This window comes from Prinia subflava, chromosome 1 (genome assembly GCF_021018805.1).
Source record: "Prinia subflava isolate CZ2003 ecotype Zambia chromosome 1, Cam_Psub_1.2, whole genome shotgun sequence".
NCBI classification, from domain to species: Eukaryota; Metazoa; Chordata; class Aves; order Passeriformes; family Cisticolidae; genus Prinia; species Prinia subflava.
In genome coordinates, this window is record NC_086247.1 from 37185857 (window position 1) to 37211480 (window position 25624).

Below are 25624 nucleotides of genomic sequence, written 5' to 3' on the forward strand. Positions count from 1 at the left end.
GCCTGCAAGGGAACTCAGAGGCATAACAGACCATGGTTTGGAAACACCAACCTTAAGATATCTTAACAGATACAAAAGCGATACAAAACCAGAAGTGATCATCAATAATCAATTCTATTTTTCTTTTGGGGTAGGAGGACAGCAGTTCTCTATATGGACTTTTCATTGCACTATTTTATTAACTTCAATATGACAAACTGGTCATATGATCTTGAAATCACAAAATTGTTAAAAATCCATTGATGTTATATTTGCTGCTAAGATCCACTTATGTCAAAGAGCCCATGATACTTCTCAGACTCTATAGTCACAGCAACAAATAAAAATAGCCTTTGAATATGTTAGCGATGACATGTCACAGGTAGACCTTTCCCCAACTCCTGTAGTAACTGAACTAAACTAATAATTAAATCGGAATGCATCATTAGAACTGGAGGGGAAGATGGAAAAAAAACCCAACCGAACAAGCAAACAAAAAACCCACTCTAAACAAAACAACAAGACCTCCCAAAACCCATACACAAAATCAATCAATCAAACACCAAAAATCCCACACTTCATTTTCTGTGGACAAATATCTACCTCATTCAGCAGCACCAACAGAGGTAACTCTTAATTTAGATTCTCCAGCCAGTTTGATGAACATTGTTCTATGAAACACCTTAACTTAACTTGCATCATTTATTCAGTGCAAATATCTTTAGCATCCTTGCTCCAGACATTCTTTACACAACCTATAGTAAAATGTAAAAATCCCTATAGGCAGATCTTAAATCAGACATGCCTACAGCAATACCAGGTCTAGATTTGGGGTTATATCACAATGTTATATCACAGCTGGAGAGCTGTGTCTAAAGCAACACTTTTAACTTACCCCTGACTGCCATAACAGTTTCTGAGTTATGTTTTTAGGTGTTGCTGTACACAGAGCAGCAGGGAACTGCAGAAACTCACCACTGCTGCAGAGCACCTCAAGCACACCCAACAGGAACACTGACAACACCTAACCACCAACCTCTGTCAGTCAGCAAAAACTCCCCAATCCCAGTCCAATACCACAGGTACAGTATTATTTGGTCTTCAACAAGCTTTCCTGAAGTATTTCAAAGGAGGCCTGCAGAGAGAAAAACTCACAACCAAGCAGTCTTCCAGTACTGCAAGCATGTCCATCTCTGACAATGCTTGCCCCAGCAGATATCTGCAAGATCCCATTAACAAACAGATACAAATAATAATTGCAATGTTTAAAGTTTTAGACCACTTTTAATGACTGTGTATTTCATACACAGTTGTACAAGTAAACTGTGATGTCAACTTTTTAGGGTAAGGTGTTGCTTTAAATTCAAACATGCACTGTGTATTATAAGCCTCCCACTATATTTAGCAACAATTGGCTGGTACAGAAAGATTTCTTCCAAAAATAAAATTAAGGACTTCATATCATCCAGTGCTCACATGTAAGGAAAATTACAGTATTATCACACTTATCAGAGTCTTACAGGGCCAAAAAAGATATGAAGTACCAGAATGCAAGTGGATGGAGGGCCATCTGGAGAGAAAGGACATGTAAAAAGCAGAGTAGAAAAAACAAGAGTCCATATTGACTACTAGACATTAGAAAGTTTGTTATGAAGCTTGTTATGAGTCTTCTCTTTCAGGAAAATTACATCCAAAAATCAGTGGAACTATTAACTTCTCAGTCACTGCAGTCATGCTATTTTGTTTGTGGGAGTTACAGAGACATAAAAGAATACAGTTTAATTATCACAATTAACATGGACTAATTTTTTCTGATTCAACCAATTTAATTATTCAGTCCATTGTAAGAAAAGTCTACTGTAAGTGGGTATATATTCCTTTTGGGAACTCTTGTTTTAAATGAAAATTTCCTCTACAACTAAAATAACAAGAGTTTACATTTAAGAAAATATTAAAAAATTCATATTTTAATATAAATATTTAAAAAGTGGAAGTTGAAGCCTAAATAAATGTTTGACACTCCTTACAACGTAATAGTAATATATCAATGGTAAATTTGGGTTTGCATAATGAAGAAAAAGTGTTGCATTCATTGAAGATAAATACTTGCAATTTTCCAAAATTAAAAGGTTAATAATATGTCATAGAAACCTGCCAAGATTCAGAAATCATGACTCTAGAAAGTTAAGATTGTGGACTTTCAGTACTTAAAGGGGGCTTTTAAAAAAAGAAGAGGAACTTTTCACACAGGCAGATAGGAACAAGGCAAGAGGGAATTATTTTAACTAAAACAGAAGATTTAGATTAGATGTTAAGAAGAAATTATTTCCTCAAGACAATACAGAGGCACTGAACAGGTTGCAGAGAGAACCTGTGAATGCCCCACCCACAGAAACATTCAAGGCCAGAGTGGATGGGGACCTGAGGAACCTGATCCAGTGAGTGGCATCCACCCAGGGACAACCCACTACAGCATCCCTGCCTGTGGTGGGGTGGTTGGAACTAGATTCTCTTTAAGGTCACTTCCAATGCACATCATTTTATCAGCCTGTGATTTCCTAACATTTAATTTCTGCAGCAGCAACCCAACCAATATGAACCCATTCCCAGAAGTTCTTAATATTTGTGCTTGCTCAGCGTAACACTGGAGCTGCTGTCTCCTAAGCTTGGCTAACACAGTAAAACCTCTGAGGAGGAGTACAGGAAAGAGTTACATCCCAGTCCTGGGTACTGAGGAACAACAAAAGCAAAGGAACAAAGATTCCTCCCAGCCCAACAGTGAAAAATCAGAGTGCTCCACTTTTTTTCTTCCACATCTCGTGTAGCTGCACTCTCTCACATTAACCTCTACAAGCACCAAATTCCTTCACAAGAAGTGGGATTTTCTGCTTTGAACTGTTAAGACTGGTTGTCTCAGTCTTGTTGAGCTGCACTTTTAAGCAAGAGCAATACTGGAAGAAGTGACAGAGAGCAAGGAGGTGACACATTTTAGAGTAACAGATACCCAAGTAAGAACTTAAATTCAGGGGTTTATGAATGTTGGTTTTGAATAAATAACAAAATTTATGACCATCATCTCTATGTTCCTCTTCTCAAACAGAGGTAATACTATTGTTGGCTACACCAACCTTGCCAGGAACAGAGAAAATTCTAACAAAGTAGGTAATGTGTAAAGTACAGTAAAATCAAAAAGAATGATTTATAAACTCTGGAAAGAGCAAACCCACACCCAGATCACTTAGTCATCCTGTTTCTTAGTTCTGTTTCCTCATAAAGAGACTTAAAAATTAATCTGAGTTTTATTTCTAACTTGCTGTGCTTTTAAACAATTCTCTATGCTGAGAAAAAAAAGGAAAAAATCCCATTTAATACTCAAAGAAGACAATTCATTAACTGACACTGGAAGTATCTTCAATATGACACACACCTAATGAAATTGTGCCAAGTTCATTAGTAGAAAAGGGATTTTCTTTCACCTCTTAAATAACAAAATAGTTGCAAATACTTTAGTTGGAAAATAGCCCAACTTTTCTAAGAAAGAAAACACTCCTGAAATTAAATCGGTCATTAATATTTGTGTGGAGTAAGAGAGAATTTGGAAGAAGCTGGAATGCGGCTTTTTTGTCACTAATTTAATAAAGGCAAAGCTTTCTAGGACTTCTAACAGAAGTTTTCATTTATTAGAATTTGAGGGAGGACCCAAGGGCTGGTTACAGAGGGCAGGTGCTGTAAAAACACAAGGGGGTGTAAGGGTATGAAAGGGCCTGAAAGCTCTCTGCCAGAGGAAGAGGCAGTCCTCATTCTGCCCCAGCAAGCATTCCCACTCCTACACCACCAGCCTGGGTGATCTTATGGTCACACAAGGGAGAGCTGCCAGGAACATGACCTGGCCAGATAAGCCTGTTCAACAAATGATCAGGCAGGTCGATGCAAGAAAGCAGCAAAGCTTCTGTAGCCCAGACCACAGCCACCTTCATCTGCGTGGATTTTTTTTTTCCTTTTAAAAGCAGATTAGATATTGGGAGTTACTGAGTTCACACAGCTATGTTGGGAAGCTGTCAGTGGGCTGTTTGCCCACAGCAGGGTGACACAAAGGTACACCCTGAAGCAGTGAAGAGCAGTAACAGGCACCACTGCACCAAATGGCTGCCTCTGGCAAGGGCTCAAGAGGCAGGTGACTCAAGCAGAGAGAGGTGGAGTGACTCCCTACACTTCTCTGTCCCCATTCTAACACAGATACTGGCCATTTCCTCTCTGTTCCCACCATTCAGCACTGCTCTGTCAGCCTTTCCCTGCCCCTTCCCTGACCACCACTTCCAACCAGCTCCCAAGAAGCAGCTTCATCATCTTTAAACCACACTGGCAAACTTGAGAATATTTAAAAAGAATAGATGTACAAATATATGCTTTATAGATGCTTTAACCACTCAAGGGTGTCAAACTTTGCTCTTTAGCTACCAAACTTTACAACTCTCTTGAGAAGTCTATATATTTACAGACAGCATCTCTAAAGAAAAAAAAATCCAAACACAAGTGTTTTGGTTTTCGGGTTTTTTTTTTTTCTCCCAAACCCAGACTACATTATCACCAGTATCATCATACACTTAAAAGGACTTAAATCTGAAAATTCAAAAGCGAAAAGCACTGGCTTACTGAACTGAGGGAGAAAACGACTTCTACAGAAAAAAGTTAAAAATTAAACTCCAAAGTAATGGTGTCCCATCATAGTGGGAATTGACACCCAACAGTGTCAATTTACTCCACAGAAGAAAAAAAGAGAGAAAACACTTATGCAAGTTTGTGACACTTGCATTCAAGATACAAGCAAGGGCAGGACAGCTTAAAATAAATGGATGCTTCAAATTCCAGGAGAAAGAACAGGACACAATCCCAGGAGAAGGATCCATAGTAAAAAGGTAGGAAATTATTTCTTCACCTGCAGCTTGTTCCTTATTAAGACTGCCACTGCATTTAACGAAATTTGAAAAAAGAAAATTCAAGAATCAAGCATTTTCCTTTAATTTCCCCTGATTTTCCATCCTTGTCTCTGTAGGTCGATGATGATACAGACATGAGGGCTTTTATTAGACTATCAGCTTTCATTCATGAAAAAAGGCTTCTCTGAAACAACAGATCTAAATTTGTTCAAATACATATAAAGTAAGATAGCTGTCAAGTCCTACTGGAAGTGACCACCAGCAGCAGATAAGAACATGATACTGAAGTACTAAACAAGCAGCATAAATTTAAAAATTTTTCTAGTTGGCTGATTCCTCAGAAAATGCTAATGATTTCAGGAAACAATACATTCAGGTCACCAACATCTCATAGAAACTTTGAAAATACCCCTGCTGAAGAACAAGTTGGGTAACTCTTAAACCTACAAATCACTATGCTGATGCAGACTTGTGTTTTCATGCTAATGTTACAAACTGGCTTTACCCAAAACTTCAGAGCAGATAATTTAATGGCACAAATTATTTTCATCACAGTGAAATCACGGCACCTGAGGGAAGAAGTATTCTTGAAGTAGCTTGTGCCTCCTCAACAGTAAAAAAGACCAAAAAGTTCATCGCAAACCCACCTCAAAACTACAAGTCTTTGGCCCAAAGGCCTATTCACTGAAAAACCACTGCAAGCACTTTATTTATTTATTTGTTTGTTTATTAAAGGCATATATTGCCTTTACCAGGGTGAGGAAGAAATAAGCTTTTCGATATGTTAACATTAACTGTTAGACTGGAATGTAACTGAGGAGTTTTAGAATATGAACTTTTGTTGGGCACAGTATTTCATAATAATTGTATCCTTTGAGAGACCTCCATGGGAACTTGCTCACAGATGGATCAAGTTATCAGTGTAACAGAAAATTCTACTCCACAGGGGTGAAATAACTTCAACACTTCTGACCAAAGGTAGATTTTATGGGCTGTTTTTCTTTTAGTTGGAAAATTACAGTTAATTACATTGCTTACATTGCTCAAATACAAGAATTCTTCAGAGCCCCAACAAAACAGAAGCCTGTAAACTTTTAACAAAAAAATACTGCTATCAACCTTTCACTTTATTATGAATACTGTGGATTTTCCTTTCTGTCTTCTCTCTCATTACTATCCACAACTTCCTATTTTGCCTACATTTTCTTGATATGGATTATATACACACACTCATGCTTATCTATACATAAAAATAATATACAATCATAGTTAATTAAAGTTCAGTGTAAGTGGGTTCTTAATTCCTTTTAGTCTTGCAGCTTTAAAAATCTTGCCAATATACACTGGTTTGCTGGCCTGTGAACACTTGAAAAAGGAAACTAGGATTTCCAGGGGCAGGCAGCCACGAGACTTTGCTGAACATGCAGCATACACAGTACCCCAAAAGACCAGCTAGCAGTCATGTGAAATAGCCTCTACATCAAAACAAAAAGTACTCAGTAGTGTTTCTAGGGTTTTTTTTTAATAAATTGGATTTGTTCTACTTATCAACAGGAAAATAGTCAAAAAGTTAAACACTTGAGGGATTAAAAAGCCAGCAGCTCTCTCTGGAGATGTGGGAAATTGCTTATGAATATTATTTATGGGAATAATCGTAACAATTCAAAGAGGCATCATTTGCTATTATGTAAACTTACAGGAAACACTGAAAGATAATTCATGTGAAAACAGTAAGGAGTCAATCTCTTTTTACTACTCTTAGGCATTGAAACAAACACCGGGAGAAAATCAACTTCATTTTAGTGTCCCAGCCAGAAACTGATTTAACCTCTGCTTTCTGCCAGGTTAGAATATTGCATCAAACCAATACAGCTGATTATAGCTTTCATTAATATCCCTTTCCATTCAGGTATATCCAAGTATAAATTAAACTGAGGCAGCAACACAGAGTCTGAAATTGCAGGAAGGGCCTGTGAAAGGGGTGACCCAGCTGGTGACTCAGCAGGACTTTCCCTGCCTCCTCCCCTGCAAGGGAGGGCAGGAAATTTCAAAAGAATGTGTTCATACCAAACACAGCTATGAGTTATGATTTAGAGCAAAGTCACATGCCCACAGATAGTAAGGCCAGCAGAAGAAACCTGGCAGTGAACCGGTAACACACACAAAATTAGTTCCTTCTCCACCAGAACCTGGACACTGCAACCCAGAATCCTTCAACACTGCTGGTGCCCATTGTTGAGCTCTCCCATTTAGTCAGGCATGGAGGCTATACCATACCTGTTTGTCATTTAAATACTCCTGTGTTTGACTATAAATAATGTAGCTTGCATTTGTGGAACATGATTAATGAACATGACTCGAAACTTCAGCCCACACAGTAGCTGTGGGTAAATAAGTTGTGTGTAACAACACACCCAGGACAGCCTATTCTTGGCAAAAAAACCTCCTACACTTCCTCTATCACTAATAAAATGCTCTGAAAATAATGATATGTAAGAGCAACTGCATAGCATTAGGCCTCCAAAGGCCTGTCTAACCTGACACCACCTCTGATAAAGTGTGCGGACAAGGACAAGAACCAGACATGCACACAGGAGATGCAACCCAGTAAGAAATTCTCAGTCACTTATGTATGGCACAGATCTGCTGAGCCAAATGTGGTGCCTTCATGTTATCAAATGATGCTGCATTTTTCTGTGCAACATCTCAGAGATCAGCAACCTAATGTGCAGTTCTGAACTCACCACTTGACAACTTGCTGAATACCTAAAAAGAATTCAAGGAGACAAAAACAGGTGACAAACAACCCTTACTTCACATTCATCCTCTTCATGCACCTATATCACTCACAATTTTAGAGTGATCTCTCCATCTCTCTCCTTCCTACCCCCACCAAAACACTCCCTCCTCCTACCCCGTGCTTTTTCAAGCAACGCTGTATTTTCTGAGGCTTGAGGAAGGGACACAGAACTTCATGGCATACCAAATACACAGGTAATAATCTTAGTTTTGTTCTCTACTACTTACATTACAATTCCTACTAGTTTATTTCTTTACCTGTTATACCTCATTTTCAGGCAGCCATCTAACATCAAGATCTGCTCTAAAAAGATGTTTTTGCCTGCCATTTCACTGGCCAAGCACCACAGAACCGTAAAATCATTTAGGTTGGAAATGACCTTTAAGATCATCAAGGCCAACTGTAAACCCTGGACCGTCAGGTCCACCACTAAAGCATGTTCCTAAGCATGTCCATATGTCCCCAGGCACCACATCTATACATCTTTTAAATACCTTCACAGATGGCAACTTTGTATCTTTCCTGAGCAGCCTGCTTCAGTGCTTGACAACCCTTTCTGTGATGAAAATTTTCCTAATATCCAATCTAAACCTCCCCTGGCCATGTCTTGACTCACACAATTTAATGGCCAAGCAACTGACTCTCCTATTATATTTCTAATTATTTTATTTAATTCTTATTAAGTTCTTCACATCTGCATTTGGCACCCTGCTTGGGGTATATCAACAGCAGCAGCAAATTTATGCCATCTGACTTTTCACTCTTCTCCAGATCATTTATGATTGTTTTGGAGAACACAAGCTCACAAGCCAAACACAGATCCCTCCACTGTGAAAACAGGCAAGCTGCTCCTGCTCTCTGCTTTGCCCCTTGGTGGATTGCTCTGCCACAGCAGAACCAGCCTTCCCTCCCCATGGGCACCAGGCTCTTCCAAAAACCTTTGGTGAAAAGTGTTTAAAAGGAGGGCCTGACAAACCAAGCACGCTGACTGAACATCCCAACACTGCAGTAGCTCTTATGGATCTATCAGACTCAACTGAAGCCAGCAACTCGCTGCTAACATGGTCCTAATAACCATGTCTAGTTTTCAGCTATTAATCAAAACCAGATGAATTGTTAATCACCAGTTTCATCTCACAGCCAAAATAATTTGCAGTTTTCCACACAAAAAAAGAAATAACAAGCCTTGGAATCAACACAGCAATTTCTTTCAACTTAAAAGCAAAAGAACTTCACTTTCCTTCCAACATATCTAAAAACAAAACAGTAATTTGGTTAACCACAAGTATTACAGTCTTCCCATGATAAGACTAGCTTCAAATCACTGAAAAATAATTACTAAAATGACTTCTGTTGATTTTAAAGTACATAGTGATTTCCATTTTCACTATATTCATTTTATTGATTCATTTTATACAAATAAAAACAAACCAGTCATTTAAATAACTGCTCTTCACTGAACAGTTTTCTGCCTACTGACATGAAAGGAAAACCATGACACAGGAGAACTACCAACTCAGTATTCAGGTTCAAGAACAGGGGTTTCGCACATCTGCATTTTTCCCCAGGGACTGGGGAGGGGTTAAGTTTTCGTTGATTTGAACAATACTCATTTCATCCAAACAGTTTTTTAGGGGGAAACGCCTGCCTGTTAAGAGTTTCATTACTATAGTCAGGGCTCAAACTAATGACTTAATGGGAAGGTACGTTAAAAGTGACTTTTACCAGATAAAAACTTAACCGAAATAAGCCAACAGAGAAGTTACTTGGCTTGCTACAACTGTCTGAGTTACTGATTTTAATCAAATAGCTGGAGTTATCATGTGGTTTTCCTCTAATTATTTCGTTTCAGCACTTACCTTTCTTCAAGCTATTCATTTGCAGTTCAGCACTGTGTAATAGGTTACATAGCTCATTTAAGGTTTGAGCTGTCTGTGTTTAACCTCTTCACTGATTAAAGGGAAACAAATGTCCCAAGAACGTTTAACAAGCTTGTGCATTTTACAAGTAAACTTTCTTCTGCTAAACCACCTTTTAATGCCAAAAATAGGCTTACTGGACGGTCAATGAAAACAAGGAATTAATGCTGGTGAAGAACACCACCGCTTTAGGGTACCAGTCCACCTCAAGTATTTCCTCCCACATCCCCACGATCACAGGTTATGAAAGATCCCAGTGACACTGGGTTTTGTTCCTTTACTGTCTTAAAAGTCTTACATTACCATTTCTACAATTTTCTTTCAAGTTTTTTATGCTAGATGCTTCAGCTCTCATCTTCAGAGTAAAAAATGTGTCTTGTACACTTTTTTATCATTCCTACCCTTTCTGTACTGATTTCTCTGTGCTGTCATTACCCTCTTCCTCAATATCTGCTCTTTCTCTTTATTTTTTCCTGTAGTCTTGAATTCTCTCCTTTTCATCCTGCTTACCCACACAGTTGCTAAAAGGAGGCATTGGCAAGAGCTGCTCTCTCAGACAGGAACACACAATTCCACGTGCATACAAGAACTATAGTTTAAGTTCCCCAAACAAGGTCTGCGTGTGGAGATGCAGGGAGAGGAAGGGCTGACACAGGCACACAAAATTTCAAACCAACTTTGAGGTAGATAGGGAAGAGAAAGATGGTCTTGAAGGTAACTTTGCCTCTTTTCAAGAGAGATTCCTCCTCTCTCAAGGACAGACAGTGCACTTTCCCCTGGCCCAGCTTAGTCGTTGATCTCCCTCACAGGGTTCCCCCTCCTCCTCTCTTCCACGGGGAACGTGGAAGCCTGTCCCAGCTGCTGAGCCACTCCACGCAGCACTCCTCGTCAGCTGCCCCTCCGCAGCGCGCACGCCTGGCTCCCGGAGCCGCTCACGCTGTGCGGAGCCGCGAGCAGCAGCAGCCGGCAGGCAGCGCGGAGGGCACGGCTGAGCAGCTGCTCTGCGCAGGGCCCGGGACACGGCCCAGGACAGCTGTGTGCATCATTTATTAAGCGTATTGTAGCATTACGACCGCATTCCAACAATTGTCTCCAAATATTTGTGGGCAGAGCTACTCAGCAATAATTATTGACTGATTGGAAAAAAAAAAAATTACTAAACTTTTGATATCCTGACCACTAATTCTTCTGGTACCAAAATCTCTTGAATTCTAACTGACCAAGGCAAAGGCAAAGAGCAGCAAATGTGAAGATTGCAAAAAGCACTTTTTGAGCTGAAGCTTAACATACTAGCAGGTAGACAAATGTGTTAAGCTACAGAAGATCAAGGTGTTTTACCATTTTTAGCTTTTAATTGTAAAAATGACATAGAAGCAATACATGGCTATTGAAACCCGGCAGATCAGAGCCTCAGTAAAATAAAACTTGTATTCTATTTAACATTTCATTTGAACCTCGGAAGATTTAATTTCAGACTGATTCACATTGTTGTCTTCTCCTTGCCTAAACTGTTTCCTCATCACTTCTCAGTTTCATTACTTAGTGCTAAAGAAGTTCATGCCAGAAATTTTTTTCACATGTAACCATTTCAGCTTTAATTTAAAACCACAGAACATTCCCTTAGGATTTAAAAAAAAAGACCTTGGTTTGGCCAAAACAAACACATCATAACACACACTTCTTTCCTCAAGTTGCAAATACAAAAAATTAATAGTTTAAATGACAGTTCTCAGACGTGCTTTCCATCTTCTCCCCAAAGGAACCAACATGAAAAAACCAGTACATACTCAGCTTGTCCTGTGGCTGTATCACATTTTAGTCTATTCCTAACATTATCGTATAAAAATTACCGTAAGGACATTAAAAAGATACCTGAACCTCATTTTACCTTCAGCCTCTGTACACCAAAAAAGCCATGTAACCAATAACAAACAAGGGAGTTGAACAGGGGCAACTGTTTTGAAACCATAGCTCTTGCATATCCTGAAAAGCATTTACAGTCATTTAAAAAGTCTTCTACTAATTGGAAGTAGCTTACCTGAAGGACAGGCACTTTTTGTGGTGTGTTTTGTGGTGACTGGTGAAGCTGTGCCCAAGGCTGATGATGAGGATGTGGGGGCGGTGAAGACTGATGATGTATCCCTGGATGAGGCTGCATGGGAGGACAGGTTGGCATTTGCTGTTGAAAAGACTGCTGTTGACTAGGAAGCTGCTGGCCAGATATTAGTCGCTCTTGTATTGCTTGTGGATCTGCAAGGCCAACACCTGGACAACCATTTGGTCTCATGTGCCCACCCATCTCCCGTGGTGTTGAAGACATACCCATAAACGGACGATTCTGTTGCATGTTTCTGGGGCCCATATTCCTTTGTCCAATTCCCATGGCACCAGGGGGCTGGTGTGACGGCTGAGGATGGGGTATATTTGGGTAACTGCCAACTTCCATTGGTATTCCAGCACTACCAGGTCTAACCTGTGGAGGAGGTGTACCTGCTGGATTACTCATTGCTTTCATAGGTGACATGGGAGGTGGAGAGGCATAAGTTCCCTGAGGCTGTGAAGGGTGCATAGTTTGCGTGTTCATTTGGTTAAGTGAGCCACTAGGGTGGATGGGCTGCTGGTGCATTAGTCCTTGACCACTGTTTGATGGAAATCCGACAGCATTTGGGTATCTTGGTACAGATTGATTCATTGGAGTGTTATTTGTAAGGCCTAAATTCTGATTCATCCCTGTATTATTAACTAATCCCTGATTAAGGTTACTGTAAGGATATCGAGAATACTGCCCTGAGTTGTTTATAGTAGGTGAGGGTACCGTCTGGCTCCGAGAACTAAAATTAAGTGTTTGCGGCCTAACAGCACCCTGCTGGGGAGGATTAGGGGAGAATCTGGGACTGTGGGCTACTGATTCCCCATGGAGAGCAGTAGGGGGATGGTGGTGAAATTGCTGGACTGAGTGTCGCAAAGAAGGTGCCATACTGGGATTCTGCTGGGGCACATGAGACAAGTGGCCAGGTCCTGAGGTGGCAATGAAAGGGTTTCCCTGATTGAGGCCTTCTTGGCCTTGAGAAAACTGGTTCATCCTCTGCTGCTGCGGCTGACCGTGCTGCTGCATTGAAAAATCACCACGAGCCATGTAGTTTCCCATCTGCTGCATGTGCTGAGGATGGCCCTGCCCAGGGGGTCCGGAGGGCGCCTGTGGCGGCTGTGTCGGTTGCGGCTGCTGCTGCTGCTGTTGCTGCTGGTACGGTGCTCTTATCTGGTCTGGCACTTGAACTGCCCGTGGTCCCCACATGGAGCCACTGTCTACAAAGGGTTGCCCGTGTCTTTCGTTCTGCATGCCGGGATAGACTCCCATCTGACCGCCGGCACCGCTGCTGTGAGGAACCTGAGGAACTGGAGGGTTGTGATACTGCGAATGAGGAGACGCTATACCATTCCCAGGGGCATTGCTTATCATCCTGTTCGGCTGATCCATCAGGTGCATTTTCTGCTGTTCGTATTGATTATAGTGATCAAAATGGGTCAACTTGGCTTGGTTTTGATTCGCAGGAGGATGATGAAGAGATGACTGTAAAGCGGGAAATCCTTGATCCATGGGCATTTGCTGACCCATAGGAGTCACTGTATTTTCAGGATATCCACATTCTCCAAGACCTTCCAACCCTTCACTGAAAATATTCCCATCTTCTCCAAACAGACTCATCATTCCTGGATCTGCCATCTTTTTTCAGCACACAGCTCCTTGGAGCTACAACCAGAACGTTAGTCTGTGCTTCACCTCGGTGAGGTGTTTTGTCCTCAAAGCCTTTAATCCTCAACTAATCTCCTTCATGTCATTCCATATTTCCTTAATTCTTTTGGACCACGCAGTGTCAGGCAAAGTCTGGTTACTGCTCCTAGAAAAAGCAGAGGAAGGGGGAGAAAGAGAAGAAAATATTGAAATAAATAACATCAGGCAACACAAAGAAAACATACTTGACTGTTTTTTAAATGCTAGCTAGTTTCAGCCCCCTGAAATACATCTTAAAAATCTATTTCACATTACGAAGGATTCATTAGCTTTATCCAAAGCTTTATTATGATAGTTAGGAAGCAAGCAAAACACTAGCCTTAACCTTAAATTAATCCATTCACTAGACTTCCTAGTGCTCCTTTCTTGGGTGGAACAGAACAAAAGAACACAACACGCAGCAGCAGCAGCTGCCACAGCAGGTAGGCAGATGTATGAATATAGCTGAGCAGCCCATCTGCTGAACTAAAGCCCTGAAAACGTTCTAGTTACCAACAGCATGTCCTTAACCTTATTCCCTTGAGCTGTGTAATCAGATGAGCAAGCAGAAGCACCAGGTCCTACGACGAACTACAGTTAGTTATAGGCACAACAGATTTTTCAAATGTGTACAGAGATGACCCGCTAAATACAGACCAAACTCCAAGACTTAGCTTTTAGGAAGGGAATTTTTTCAAAAAAACACACAGTTTATCTTATTTTAATGGATTTGTAAACTGAAAGACACAATGCTTCTTCCCATTTCAGCAAAACTATGTGCTCGGTTTGTGTAAGAAAATCAAATTTAAAAGCTTCATTGTATGATAGGGTGGATTTCTCAATCCTTATCCTAACTTGCTTTATGATGATAACACAATATACTATCATTGGAGTTCATTACTCATCTCCAGGTTATTATGCCACTACTGCAACTACAGCACTTTGGAAGACCACACAGAAGTTTTGTTGTCTCCAGAACTTGAATACTCATTCAAGAGAATTAGTAATGGCAAAAGGACTTAACAAAAAGCTATCCTAACAAAGTACACATTTGGACTTGGGGAATAAAAAGCAAAAACACAGTAACAGAGCAAATTCAGAAAACTTCTCATTCAGGTTTTCCACAGGGAAGACTGGTCTATTCCAAAATGTGCTCCCCATCCTCCTCCCACAAGAACTCCAAAGATCTGTTTGGATCCATTTTTTTACGAACAAAGGTAATCTAATGCTGTCTTTCCTTCTTAAAATAAGAATTTTAAACACTGTGTCTTACATGCAAAATAAACTTTAAAACACTAGTCAAGAGAGCCCATGCACTTAGCAAGTAAAACTATTTTTGTGTCTTGGTTGTAATTCAGTGGTGACTCTACCCGCAGATACCAATTGCCCTTTACCAGCAAACAAAGCAAAGAAGATTTACAAGTTTATGCTTTCACATCTTGCATCCTGCTGTGGAGGAGAGATGCTTTCAGTTGCTTTGGACGCAAAATGCCAGAGCGTTTGACTGAAGGTGATTTGTCCCAGACAAGTTTTAGGGAGAAAATATCAGCACATTTATTACCCTTCTTGTAGCCACTGTCAAGAGGACCTTCTTCAGTATGAAACAGAGGGCAAGAGGAAAGGTACAAGCATTTATCACTCCTCTTAAAATAGCATTTGAATGTCACCTTTAAAACCACACTCTTAAATCTCTTTAGTGCTCGGCTGGGATATTAACACTTCCTAAATCACTTGGAGGTAAACTCCTATGAGCCATCTTCATATCTCTAATATCTATTTGGTTTTATTTCATTTCCATTATTAGGCAGAAGCCATCTGTAATATTTACCACCTCATCCAGTTTATTAGATCACACCATAAGGAAGTTTCAACAAGGTGAGAAGGAACCTCTTTCACCAAAAGAAGCTTTTGCTATTAGACTGCTCCAGAGCAGACTGCAGTCATGGCGAAGATCCCTGATTGCTCAAGGACTTCTGGCACTGCGACTACTGATGCTCACTGCCATTGGGAGCTGCTAAAGCTGGACATCAGTGTGCACTGAGGGTGCACATCTAACAGCACAGCCTCTTTGCCTGGAAATGCTAAAAAGCAGAGCACACTGATACTGTTACCTCTCAACCACTGGTGTAATCTGGGCAATATCAAACTGGAGCCAAGTAGATCTCACTCATCACAAACAGAAACAGCCACACAGTTATGAACATGTAAGAATTTCCGCTCATTTTATTATATAAATCATGCCTGCTAAAAGAACCATTTTTTAAGACCAGCAGGCTCTACTCTCATGAAGCACTAATGAAATTTTATAACAAGCTAAGAGAGCTTTCTTCTCTCCAGAAACAAGGTTACGAGCATCAAGCACACATTTGAATCTGCTTTGTTTACTGTTTTTCAGCTGACAAGCTTCCAATAAAATTCAGGCCAGTCAGCCACTGATAACAGTCAACATCAGCTCACAGTAGCTTGGATCTGCTACTATACCCAGAGAACCAAATTAAAATAGGGTAAGGGTTTTGTTTTACTAAACACATTATTTCTGTTCAGCTCACACAATCCCAATTTGCAGGTTTGGGCCGAGAACTGTCCCTTACAATGCAAGAGATGTGCTAGGGAACCTAGCACTGGCCTGGCTTCCTGAGCACACGCTCTTTCAAAAGAAAAGTAACCTTTAAGTTTATGATGCAGTTTGTAAACAAACAAATCCATCATCTAAATTAAGAGCAAAAGCACTGTTTGCCATTACGTGATTTTACATCTGCATTTTTATCTGAGGCATGAATCAACTTCATGTTTGAACTCTGGATGCTTAAGTTACTATGTCTGAAACACAGCATAAGGCCACGGTAAAGAAGAGGTCTCAAATTTAAGGAGTATTTCTTCAGATTTAAGTCCAGCTTCAAATTTAATGACCACAGCCCTTAACTGTTAGTTGCGCTCTTGCCAAACCTTATTCTACTTTCCCCAATAAAAGTCACACCTCTGATGTGATATATGGCTAACAGCAGCTGTTGAAGCATGAAAGACAGTAGCAGCTACAGCCTGATCAAAATAAATTAACCAATGTTTTGATAAGGAAACAGTCAATACTGGAATTACCTACTAACCTCTCAACCTTCTATTCTAACGGGGTAGACATGTAGATAGTTAAGCAAGTCACAAGAGTCACAGCCTTATTTTAAGTTGCAACTATGTCTGTTTCTTTCAAAACAAAAGAAAGCCAACACACAAAAGTAGAACCTGCATCAAGCAATAATTGTAGTTAAAATGCTTATTCAGCACCACTGTTCACTTCCCCATAAGTGCAGACATACTAACAGCAAGACTAACTGTGATAAACTCATCTCACAGTCATTTTTTAAAATTAAATAGTTTAAAATAAGGGATGGTACATCTTCTCTCCATTTCTGCAACATAAAACCAACATACACAGAAGCAGTGACTGTTTCTTGGGTACAAAGGGAAGAGAATCTGAACCCTTAGAAAGGTGGATAGTTGAAACAAAGTATAAATGTATGAAAAGACAGTGAATTTTTTTTATTGCTATCTTAAACTATACAGGTTCTGCTATAAAATTCTATCACTTTTCTGTTCCTGAACATGAAAGATGGCTCCAGGAAGACTGACCTAAAGAGTCAATGAATATATTTCGTTAAGGCTGCCTAGACTGCCTGTTTTTGTTCAGAGTGGTGCGATCCCAACCACCAGGACACAGTCAATTGCTTAACAACCCTGTTGTCTCAACAGACAAAGCTTACATTTACTACAGTTTGCAACATTCCACTCTTAAACAGCTAGATCTCAAATTTAAGTAGTAGTTAACCATTGTCTAGCTTCATATTCCAAAGCTGCATGCATTCAGTTTTCTTCGGCAGCTTCCCACTTTAATAAGTTGAACTAAACTGGCTGCTGCATCCACATAACTCATCTAGAGCTGCAGACACTAAAAACCTGAACTTCATGAGTTTTGCTCCCAAAGCAGCAGGTCTGGGCAGTCAAGACCAGGAAGCCACAACGGCAGCACACACATGCCCATGCCCTCCACACCATCCTCACATTCTGCCAAACAAAAGAACATTTTGTAAATCAACAGGTTCCTTGATTTGGCTATCAACCCTTCTATAGAAGAAATTCAGTAGCACTTGGCCATGCAGCAAAAAAACTGAATAAACAGGTGAGAAGGCAGCTAATACTTACTGCTCCAAGCTCGAAATGACATGTGTCATGCAGAGTTATAATTTTACAGCTATTAGTTGATACTCCTGACAAAACTCTGAAGTACTTGACAGACACAAACAAACCAGCTACTCACATAATGGAACTGTGTCCCTGCATACAATGCAGTAAACACCACAAATACCGTACTATTTTGAAGAACTAGGCTAAAAAAAAAAAAAAAAAAAAAAAAAAAGAGACCTCTTGTGCTAAAAACAATACCATGCCAAAGGTCATTTTGAGACCAGAGCCTCAAAATGTAGGATTAAACATTAGGCTACTAAATCTGCATTTAAACATTGCACATTTAAACTGCTTTTCAGAACTGCTAAGCTCCTGCTGGCTGTTAGGGGTAGTAATTTAGGCATTTGCCGCATGGAAGGACATGGCATAAATGACAGCAATGAAAGTCACATTCTTATTTTACTCACAAAGTTGAAGGAAAACATTCACCAAAAACTTCATAAACACATGTAACACCATGACAACATCAAAAAAGTCATGACAAGACATTCAATTTGGGTAAGATGGCTGGTGAGGCTTCCACATTTCACCTCGCTCACCTACTGAGCACACAGCACTGCTGATGCCAGGACAGTTATGCAAGTGCCTGACCATGTCCATGGGAAGCATGCCTCCTCTCCTGCGTGCTTAATGCTTACTTTTCATTGCTGTCACACACTCCACGCATGGTACGTTCCTCCTGCATATACATTAGCCAAAATATAAAACCAGACCTGTAAAGTGCTTGTAACATCATTTCTGACTGCAGCTTCCAAAGAAAGTTGGTTTCCTGAATGCCTGAAGACTTTTTTTTTTTAAAGTCACTTAGAATGCTTTCCTACTATACACTTCACACAGCACAGCTGTGTTAAAAATTAAGTCCGTATAGTTCAGACATCAAAGGATGGCAGGAATCTCGTTCCCCCTCGTCCCAGGAAAGGAAGACAGGACTTGCAGAGATGAAAAGAATGACCTGATGCACTTCAGGAATATTCTGACTTAGTGGGAAGCATCAGCAAGTACAACTTAAGCATTTCTGAAAAGTTTAGTTTCACCTTTATCTTAGTAAAATTCAGTTAGCTCTTCACAGAAATACATCCTTACAAGACTTTTCAATAGCAACTTAAAGGCTGTCAATGTCTCTTGTTAAATTAAGAAGGCGCAGGGAAAAAAACCTTAGGTGTCTTTCCTCAAAGGTCACAGGTTTTGCCAATGTGCAATCAGCTAAAATGCCATGAATGATATTCAGTAACTTTTTTTTGCCAAGAAATCCATGAAATCCTACATTTCTCATAAAGTCGTTCTGCAAAAGCTAGACTGGATTTTATTTCCTTAATGTACGATGTACATTGGCAAAAAGCAGGCTTTCACTGAGGCAACTGAGGGCACACTACAGCCTTCGAATATTTGGCAGCTTGCTGCTGTCAAGCAGCTGATGCAGGAATGACCAGCCCAGAGTTCAGCCTGTGCCACACATTTGGAAACAATATCCTACATCATTCAAGTTCACAGGAGCTCCGATACCAGAGCACAGCAGCGTCACTTTGGAGGACTCTGATGCAAGCCCACTGTGCCTCGCTGTTACATCACACGGAGGCATTCGCTGTAACAGCTGGGCTGCAAACTCTTTGCCCTAACATGGGAGCACTGCTAATTTTAAGTCAGCACCTATAATATTACAGAGGAAGCCTCAGTGTGTTTTTTCTTTCCTGACCAGAAGAAAAAGAGGAAAGTTTGGAGCCATTTATTAGTGCACGTACTCGGGGGCCTTTAAGGAGGTAACCAGAGAAATAAACAAAACAAAACAAACAAAGAAAGCGCATTTTTTTGCATTTAACTACATTACAAACATGAGGTGAGAGAAGAGGGAACAAGCCTAATCTAGAAATATTTCAGTTTTAGTGTTACGTAACCTGGAATTTTAAGAGGCCTTTTTCATTGCATGACCACCCTCTCTCCCAACATAAGTTTAAAACACAGATGTGAGGTGGTTCATCTAAAAATAGTCCCAGATAAGTAAGAGAAACAATTGCAGTCACAAAAATATTTCAAGAATACTCTTCAAAACGTTTGACAGAGGTGTTAACCTCGCAAATAACTCCACAAAGGGGAGCAGTAACATGCTCAAGGTGACCCCTTAATGAGGTTTGACCATGACAAGGCAGCAGTACAGCCAATATCAAAAAAAAACCCCCAGAAAAACCAAATAACAAAAAAACCCCACAAAAACCAAAACACCACACAAAAAAAAACCCACCAAAAAACAACACCATGGGAAATTGTATGGGGTACACGGCTGCCTTGTTTCGGTGGGCTGGGGACATTCAGCGCTCACCGCTCCGCGGCTGTGCGGTGGCCAGGCGAGCACAAAGCCCTGGCAGGGACAGCGGGGCGGTGGTGTCAGGGAGAAGACTTATATTGTCGCCATCAGTCACCCAGAAATCTCCCCGCAATTACATTCCCTTCTCAAGCTGACACTAAACCGGCCCGGGTGTTCAAGAGGTGGGGCCAGCGGCGACCCCGCTGGGGCGCTGAAAAAACACCCCGTGCAACCGATGGCTCCGGGCTTTTTGTGCACCTACTGCAGTTGTCACTGATTAACCAACTGATCTGGCAATTTCCTACATTCTTTTGCATTTAAAAAGGATCTGAGAGGCCCGAGAGCCATCCCCTTGCATATCCCCGGGGGAGTGGGAGGCTGCGGCCCGTCCTGCTGGGCTAGGGCGCGGAGGGGCCCCGCCACCCTCCTGCCCTCCTCCCCCAGCCCGGGCCTGCAGCTGAAAATAATTTATCTGCTCGCTCCGCCGGGCTCCCGGCATATGCGATTGGGAGGGAAACGTATCCATCATGGATAAACTTGAGCACAAAGACAGGCTGAGTGTCACAGGATACAAAAGGGCAGAGGTCGCCGCGGCGAGCGGGAGGGTTTGCGCAGGGCAGGGCAGGGCGGCATGGCCGCCGCACGGCAGCGCTGGGCCGGGCCTGCCCGGCCGGGCACGGCCCCGGAGTAAACAAAGCGCGGTCACCGAAACCGGCAAAAAACCGCTGAAAACAACCCAAGAACCGAGAGGGGACCAAGCTCGGAGGAACACGCGGCCTCTGCCCGCGCCTTGCGCCGAAAGCAGCCCGTGGTGTTTACACCCAGAAAGTTGGGAACTGTAAAAATTCATGAGGTGGAGACTCAAATGTTTCCCAGAGTTTCTGAACATGTGATTTTCAGCGAAATGTATTTTTTTAATCACGGGCAGATTTTAAGACTTAATCGTATCCCAAAAGGCTATTTCCAGCTATAGAATTATGAGCGCTTTAAAGTAGCCAGACCCTGTATTTTACTTTACCTGTTACAAGGCCAGTACAATCATGTTTCATTCATAGTTTATGAACTCTGAAAAACCACTTGATGAAATTACAGTCTACCGATACCACACATGGTATATTTGTCCACGTATATTTTATAATCATTTCAATTTATGACTTGTACTTAAGAGTCATTTTCCTGTACATGTGTTCTTCATAAATAGTGGTAGATCGCAGTCTGCGCTCGTAGGGGAACCACATATCCACACTCATTTCTGTGAAGATAAATACACCCTGTGCACCCAAAGTGAAAAGCCAATTTCCACATGACTAAAGAGAACACACTTCAGGACTGAGGAACAAAATGGTAGCTCTCCCTTACGCTCTTTACATGTGGCAAGATGAATCATCCTACATCCGAACTTAAGCTCTCACTCTACTGCCAGTATTGATGATCCTTTTTGCCTCATACACTTAAGCACACCGTCTTGACCCTTTCAGCAAAGAAAAAATTATTACATTCTACACCAGGAAAGGATTACAAATTGTGTTTTTTAGAAAAAAATAACATAAGCGTTTCCTAATGTATTTTAAATGAAATCACACAATGACTGGCTTGAGTTGGAAGGGACCTTAGAGACCATCCCAAGACCCAAACACTGGATTTTACAAATTTAAAATTTTCTTCTTTTTTTTACAGATTTTAACTTAGTTACAGGAAAGACCTGTAGCATCAAACTAATCATGTATTTTATGATCTGCTATAGACTATTTAAAAGAAAAGTTCTTTTATTTCACTAACTTAAAATTGGCCACAAAGAAAAAGGGTTGGGGAGGGAGGGTGTGAAGACAGTCAGTACACTGCAGAACAGAATACAGTTCATGGAGTAAACAGATTTCAGAAACCTTCATTTAGTGCTTGGACCATCAGGTGGGTCCAGTAATGTCCCACAGAATACAGTGGGGGGGGGGGGGGGGAACGACAGCTGAGATACAGGACCAAATGATCTTCTACAACTACTGTTAATTGGACTGCCTAAATCTGAGGGGTTAGTTTAACAAAATTAGCATATGCACCTGGAACATTCTATTTTGGTTGATTTTTTTGAAGAAGAAGAATATGCCAAAAAAGGGGGTTTAATTCTTGGTCAGTGCAAGGGAAGCAGGCTCTTGCACATACAAAAATCAAGTCTGATTTTTTTGTGGTTTTTGTTGTTTTGTTTTGAACATAACACCTGCCTCATAGTGGTCATCAGTACTTACTCAAACGACAACATAGACAGGTATACCAAGCTGTTCTCCCCAATGCTCAATGCCAAGAGAAAAGTGTGTGGAGCTCTCAAGAGCTTCTAGTGTGTAAGACTAAGATACTTAATAGTAAGCACAAGTTCACTCAGACATGGAAAAGGGGTGCCTAACAGCATAAACAATAGTGCCAGAAATCTAAAAATTGCAGTGGGGACTGTCAGATGAGTGCAATCCTTGTCAGTCCTCATGTGCAGTGTGGCTCTTCTGTCCAATCAGGACTGAGCTCGATGTTTTTCCTCCATAAAAGCAGGTTCAAAGGGAAGACAACCCCATTTTCCTGTGCAAAACTTTAATAGGACATCAGTTTTTTCTTCACACAGAAAACCAACTGGAGTGTTTTCAAGCATCTTGCTTGATATCGATTTGCAGTTCTAAAATTACTCCAGGCTAGTTAAGTTCAAATTAACAAAAAGAGGGGAAAATTTTTCATGTAAAATTCTGGAACTATTCAATTTCACTCCCTTCTCATCAAGATTTTGAAGAACTTGGAAGTTAACTGTCTTTTGATGTGTAAACTGCTGACTCAGAACCCAGAGCCACAGTCATTCAAACTACTGCAACCAACGGGAGCAGCTGACATCCATCTACCACATTTTTTTACATCCAACAGGAAAGTTCTTGAGCTACCTTCAGTTCCCCACAAGCTCTGCAGAGATAAATGATCAACATACAAGAGCAGTGCTGCATTCACGGATTAGATGTGAAGGGCAGTTTTGACTCATCTAGAACTGAACTTGGAAGCCAGTTCCACTTCATGGCACACGCCACCTTCTCTCAAAAAGTAGGGCTAAACTTAATTTTCTAATAGAAGGCACTATCTTCACTGTCCATAATTCACAGTCTATTTAAATTAACCTGTTAAGCTTACCAGTTTTACTGCAGCATCTGCAGAGAATTAGAACTTTCCACACCCTTTTCAGTAAAAATAAACTTTAAAAAACCCTAAAGCCCCCAAAACCCAAAGAAACAAAACTTTCCACATTGCCCTCTCCTCAACAAGCCCAAAAATGTATTTCTACTCACAAAAAACTAAGGTTAATGTAGGGTAGAGGGTCAGGGGGGTTTCGTGTGTTTTGTGTTATTTTGTGTGGGGTCTTTTTGTTGTTGTTGCTTTTGTTGTGGTTTTTGAAGTACGAAAAGCAAGAAAATTGAAAGAGTGGGCAGGCTGCTTAAAAGATTAGAGTATTATTTTACAAGCATAAGAAATAGGAAGGCTTATTTTGATAATTTTGAAATAGTTTGACTGCAAACTTTGCTTGACTAGCAATTTCTTTCGTGTTTGTAAATACCTGGAAAATGGCTCATTAAAAAATCCCAAGTCAAGTCATTTAAGTAGCAAGGATGCCAGAACAAGAGAACTGAGGACTCTTAATCCAGTACTATATGAAGACTTCTAACATACAGATTTCTGTAAATAGCCGAGTTTAGAGCTATTTCACCTACTATTCAGAGTTCTGCTCTCAGAACAAGACCTACAGCGACTGGTGAATTATCTATGCAACAGTGTAATATAGAAACACTACTAGGAAAATATTTTTCCTATCAAGAGTCAAAACCTGCTACTTAAAGGTGAATAAACTCCAATAGCTAAAAGTGTATTCCTTTGCTTATCAACTATGTAGAGAGGACAGTTAGAACAGGTACAAAGAACTCTGAATTTCCAGTGCTAAACATTTCCAAAGTTACATTATCTCTAGTAAAAAAAAAAAAAAGAACCCTCATCCAGAATAAGACAGCCACCAAAAGACTGAAAGATTACACTGTGTTTTACTTAAGCATTAGTAAATGGCATTATTGTAGTATAGACTTAGATCACCTGAACCCAACAACAATGTGTACATCTGAGGAAAAAGCATGGATGAGGCTCTGCTAGAGATCAATTGATTTAGAAGTCACAGGAATTAGTGGCAGATTAAATACTTACACTGTATTAGCAAATATTATTTAGCTATACAGCTGAGATTCAGGTAACTGTTTAATTAATTATGCTTGCAAAGCAATAAAATCTAGCTCCTTGTCCCTCCAATTACATGTACTATATAAAACTAGTTATGAAAGTAGAAGTACATAAAATTACTTGAAAGGGAGGATGAACTGCCTGCTGTCACTACACAACGAGCTTTCATGACCAACATTTTACAGTGCCTTTTAAATTACCATATTTGATCACAAAGCATCATCCCAAAACCTGAATCACATAAACGCATGAATGTTCCTTTCCTATCCTTCTCAGCACCTGAAATCCATGTACCTGTGTTTTCAGGCAACAGTTATCTCGAAGTTTAGTCTTGAAATAGAAGCAAGAGATATCACCTAAGAGAAGTCCATGTTATGTCCTCAAGTGAGACTGCAGCTTCAAAGCAAAGCAAGCAGTGGAACAGCACACCTCAGTAAGAGCCAGTCATCAGAATCAGGCTCCTCTGCACACTGTATACCAGTGTGCCCAGCTTGGACAGGGATGAATTGTTCAGGAAGAAAATGCTATTTGAGAAACTTCAGTGCTTACCACACACAAATAAAGGAAGACTGAATAGACTGATCTTCTACCACCGGGTCTTTATATGCACTGTTAAGGAGGCTCTTTTGCCTGCATTTCTCTCAAAGCCAGGTCTTACTTCCCAGTGCAATGGATACCAACACCAACTCGCCTATCGTATCTCCACAGCACTCAACACATTCTGCACAGCTCAAAAACCAAAAGAGAAGAGTCGAGAAAAAGGTACTGGGACCAGCTTCACTGAGATGTCCACGAGGCAGTAGCAACAGCAACAGCTGTCAACCAGATTTGCTCATCAGGATTGTCAGGAGGGAGTTCCAGCCTCCTTCTGAGCATCCAGGTAAGCCAGCTGCCACCTTCCCTTTCATATGTGCTCCTCAAAAGTCAACCATGCCTCTCACAGCAGCCTTGGGTTACACAACAGGCTGCACTGTGATCATATTCAAAAGCTGTTGCTACCAAAACCTGGAAGTATTTATTTAAAATTAAGACTTCTTTGTGTGTGTCTTCTTTTTTTTCTCTTGGGAAGGCTGCATTTGTGTTTGATTTGTGGCTGCTTATAGATTAACTTTCCAGGAGCAGGCTAAGTGAAGGTTTTATTGAACAAATTGTAAGCTTTAGACTTGACAATATTGACAGTCTCTTATCAAAAAACAGAGTATCTATACTTATATGCAAAGCCATAAATGGCATCAGACATTTTTCTGATCATTTAATACCTACATTTTTAGGCACCTGCATTTAAAAGTTCATTGGTTGGATGTTAGTAACACTAAATGCTAAATGGTGTATGTATTCTACTAACTCTTCCTGGCGCCTCCATACAAAATGGATTCTTTAGAATGAATGGAAGATGCTATGAAACAAGAATTACTGTGTATTTATAACCTTTTCAGTAAT

The 25624-nt window shown here is 40.6% G+C and overlaps 1 protein-coding gene across 7 annotated transcripts in view; it reads right to left on the minus strand.

The window, feature by feature from the left end:
- CHD7 (chromodomain helicase DNA binding protein 7) overlaps window positions 1-25624 on the minus strand; it is a 134011-nt gene that overhangs the window by 78125 nt on the left and 30262 nt on the right. For all 7 annotated transcript variants that reach the window (XM_063393507.1, XM_063393514.1, XM_063393487.1 and 4 more), the window contains one exon: window positions 11674-13534. In XM_063393507.1, the coding sequence (XP_063249577.1) occupies window positions 11674-13359 (1686 nt within the window). In that variant the 5' untranslated portion in view covers window positions 13360-13534. The remainder of the gene's footprint in view (window positions 1-11673; window positions 13535-25624) is intronic.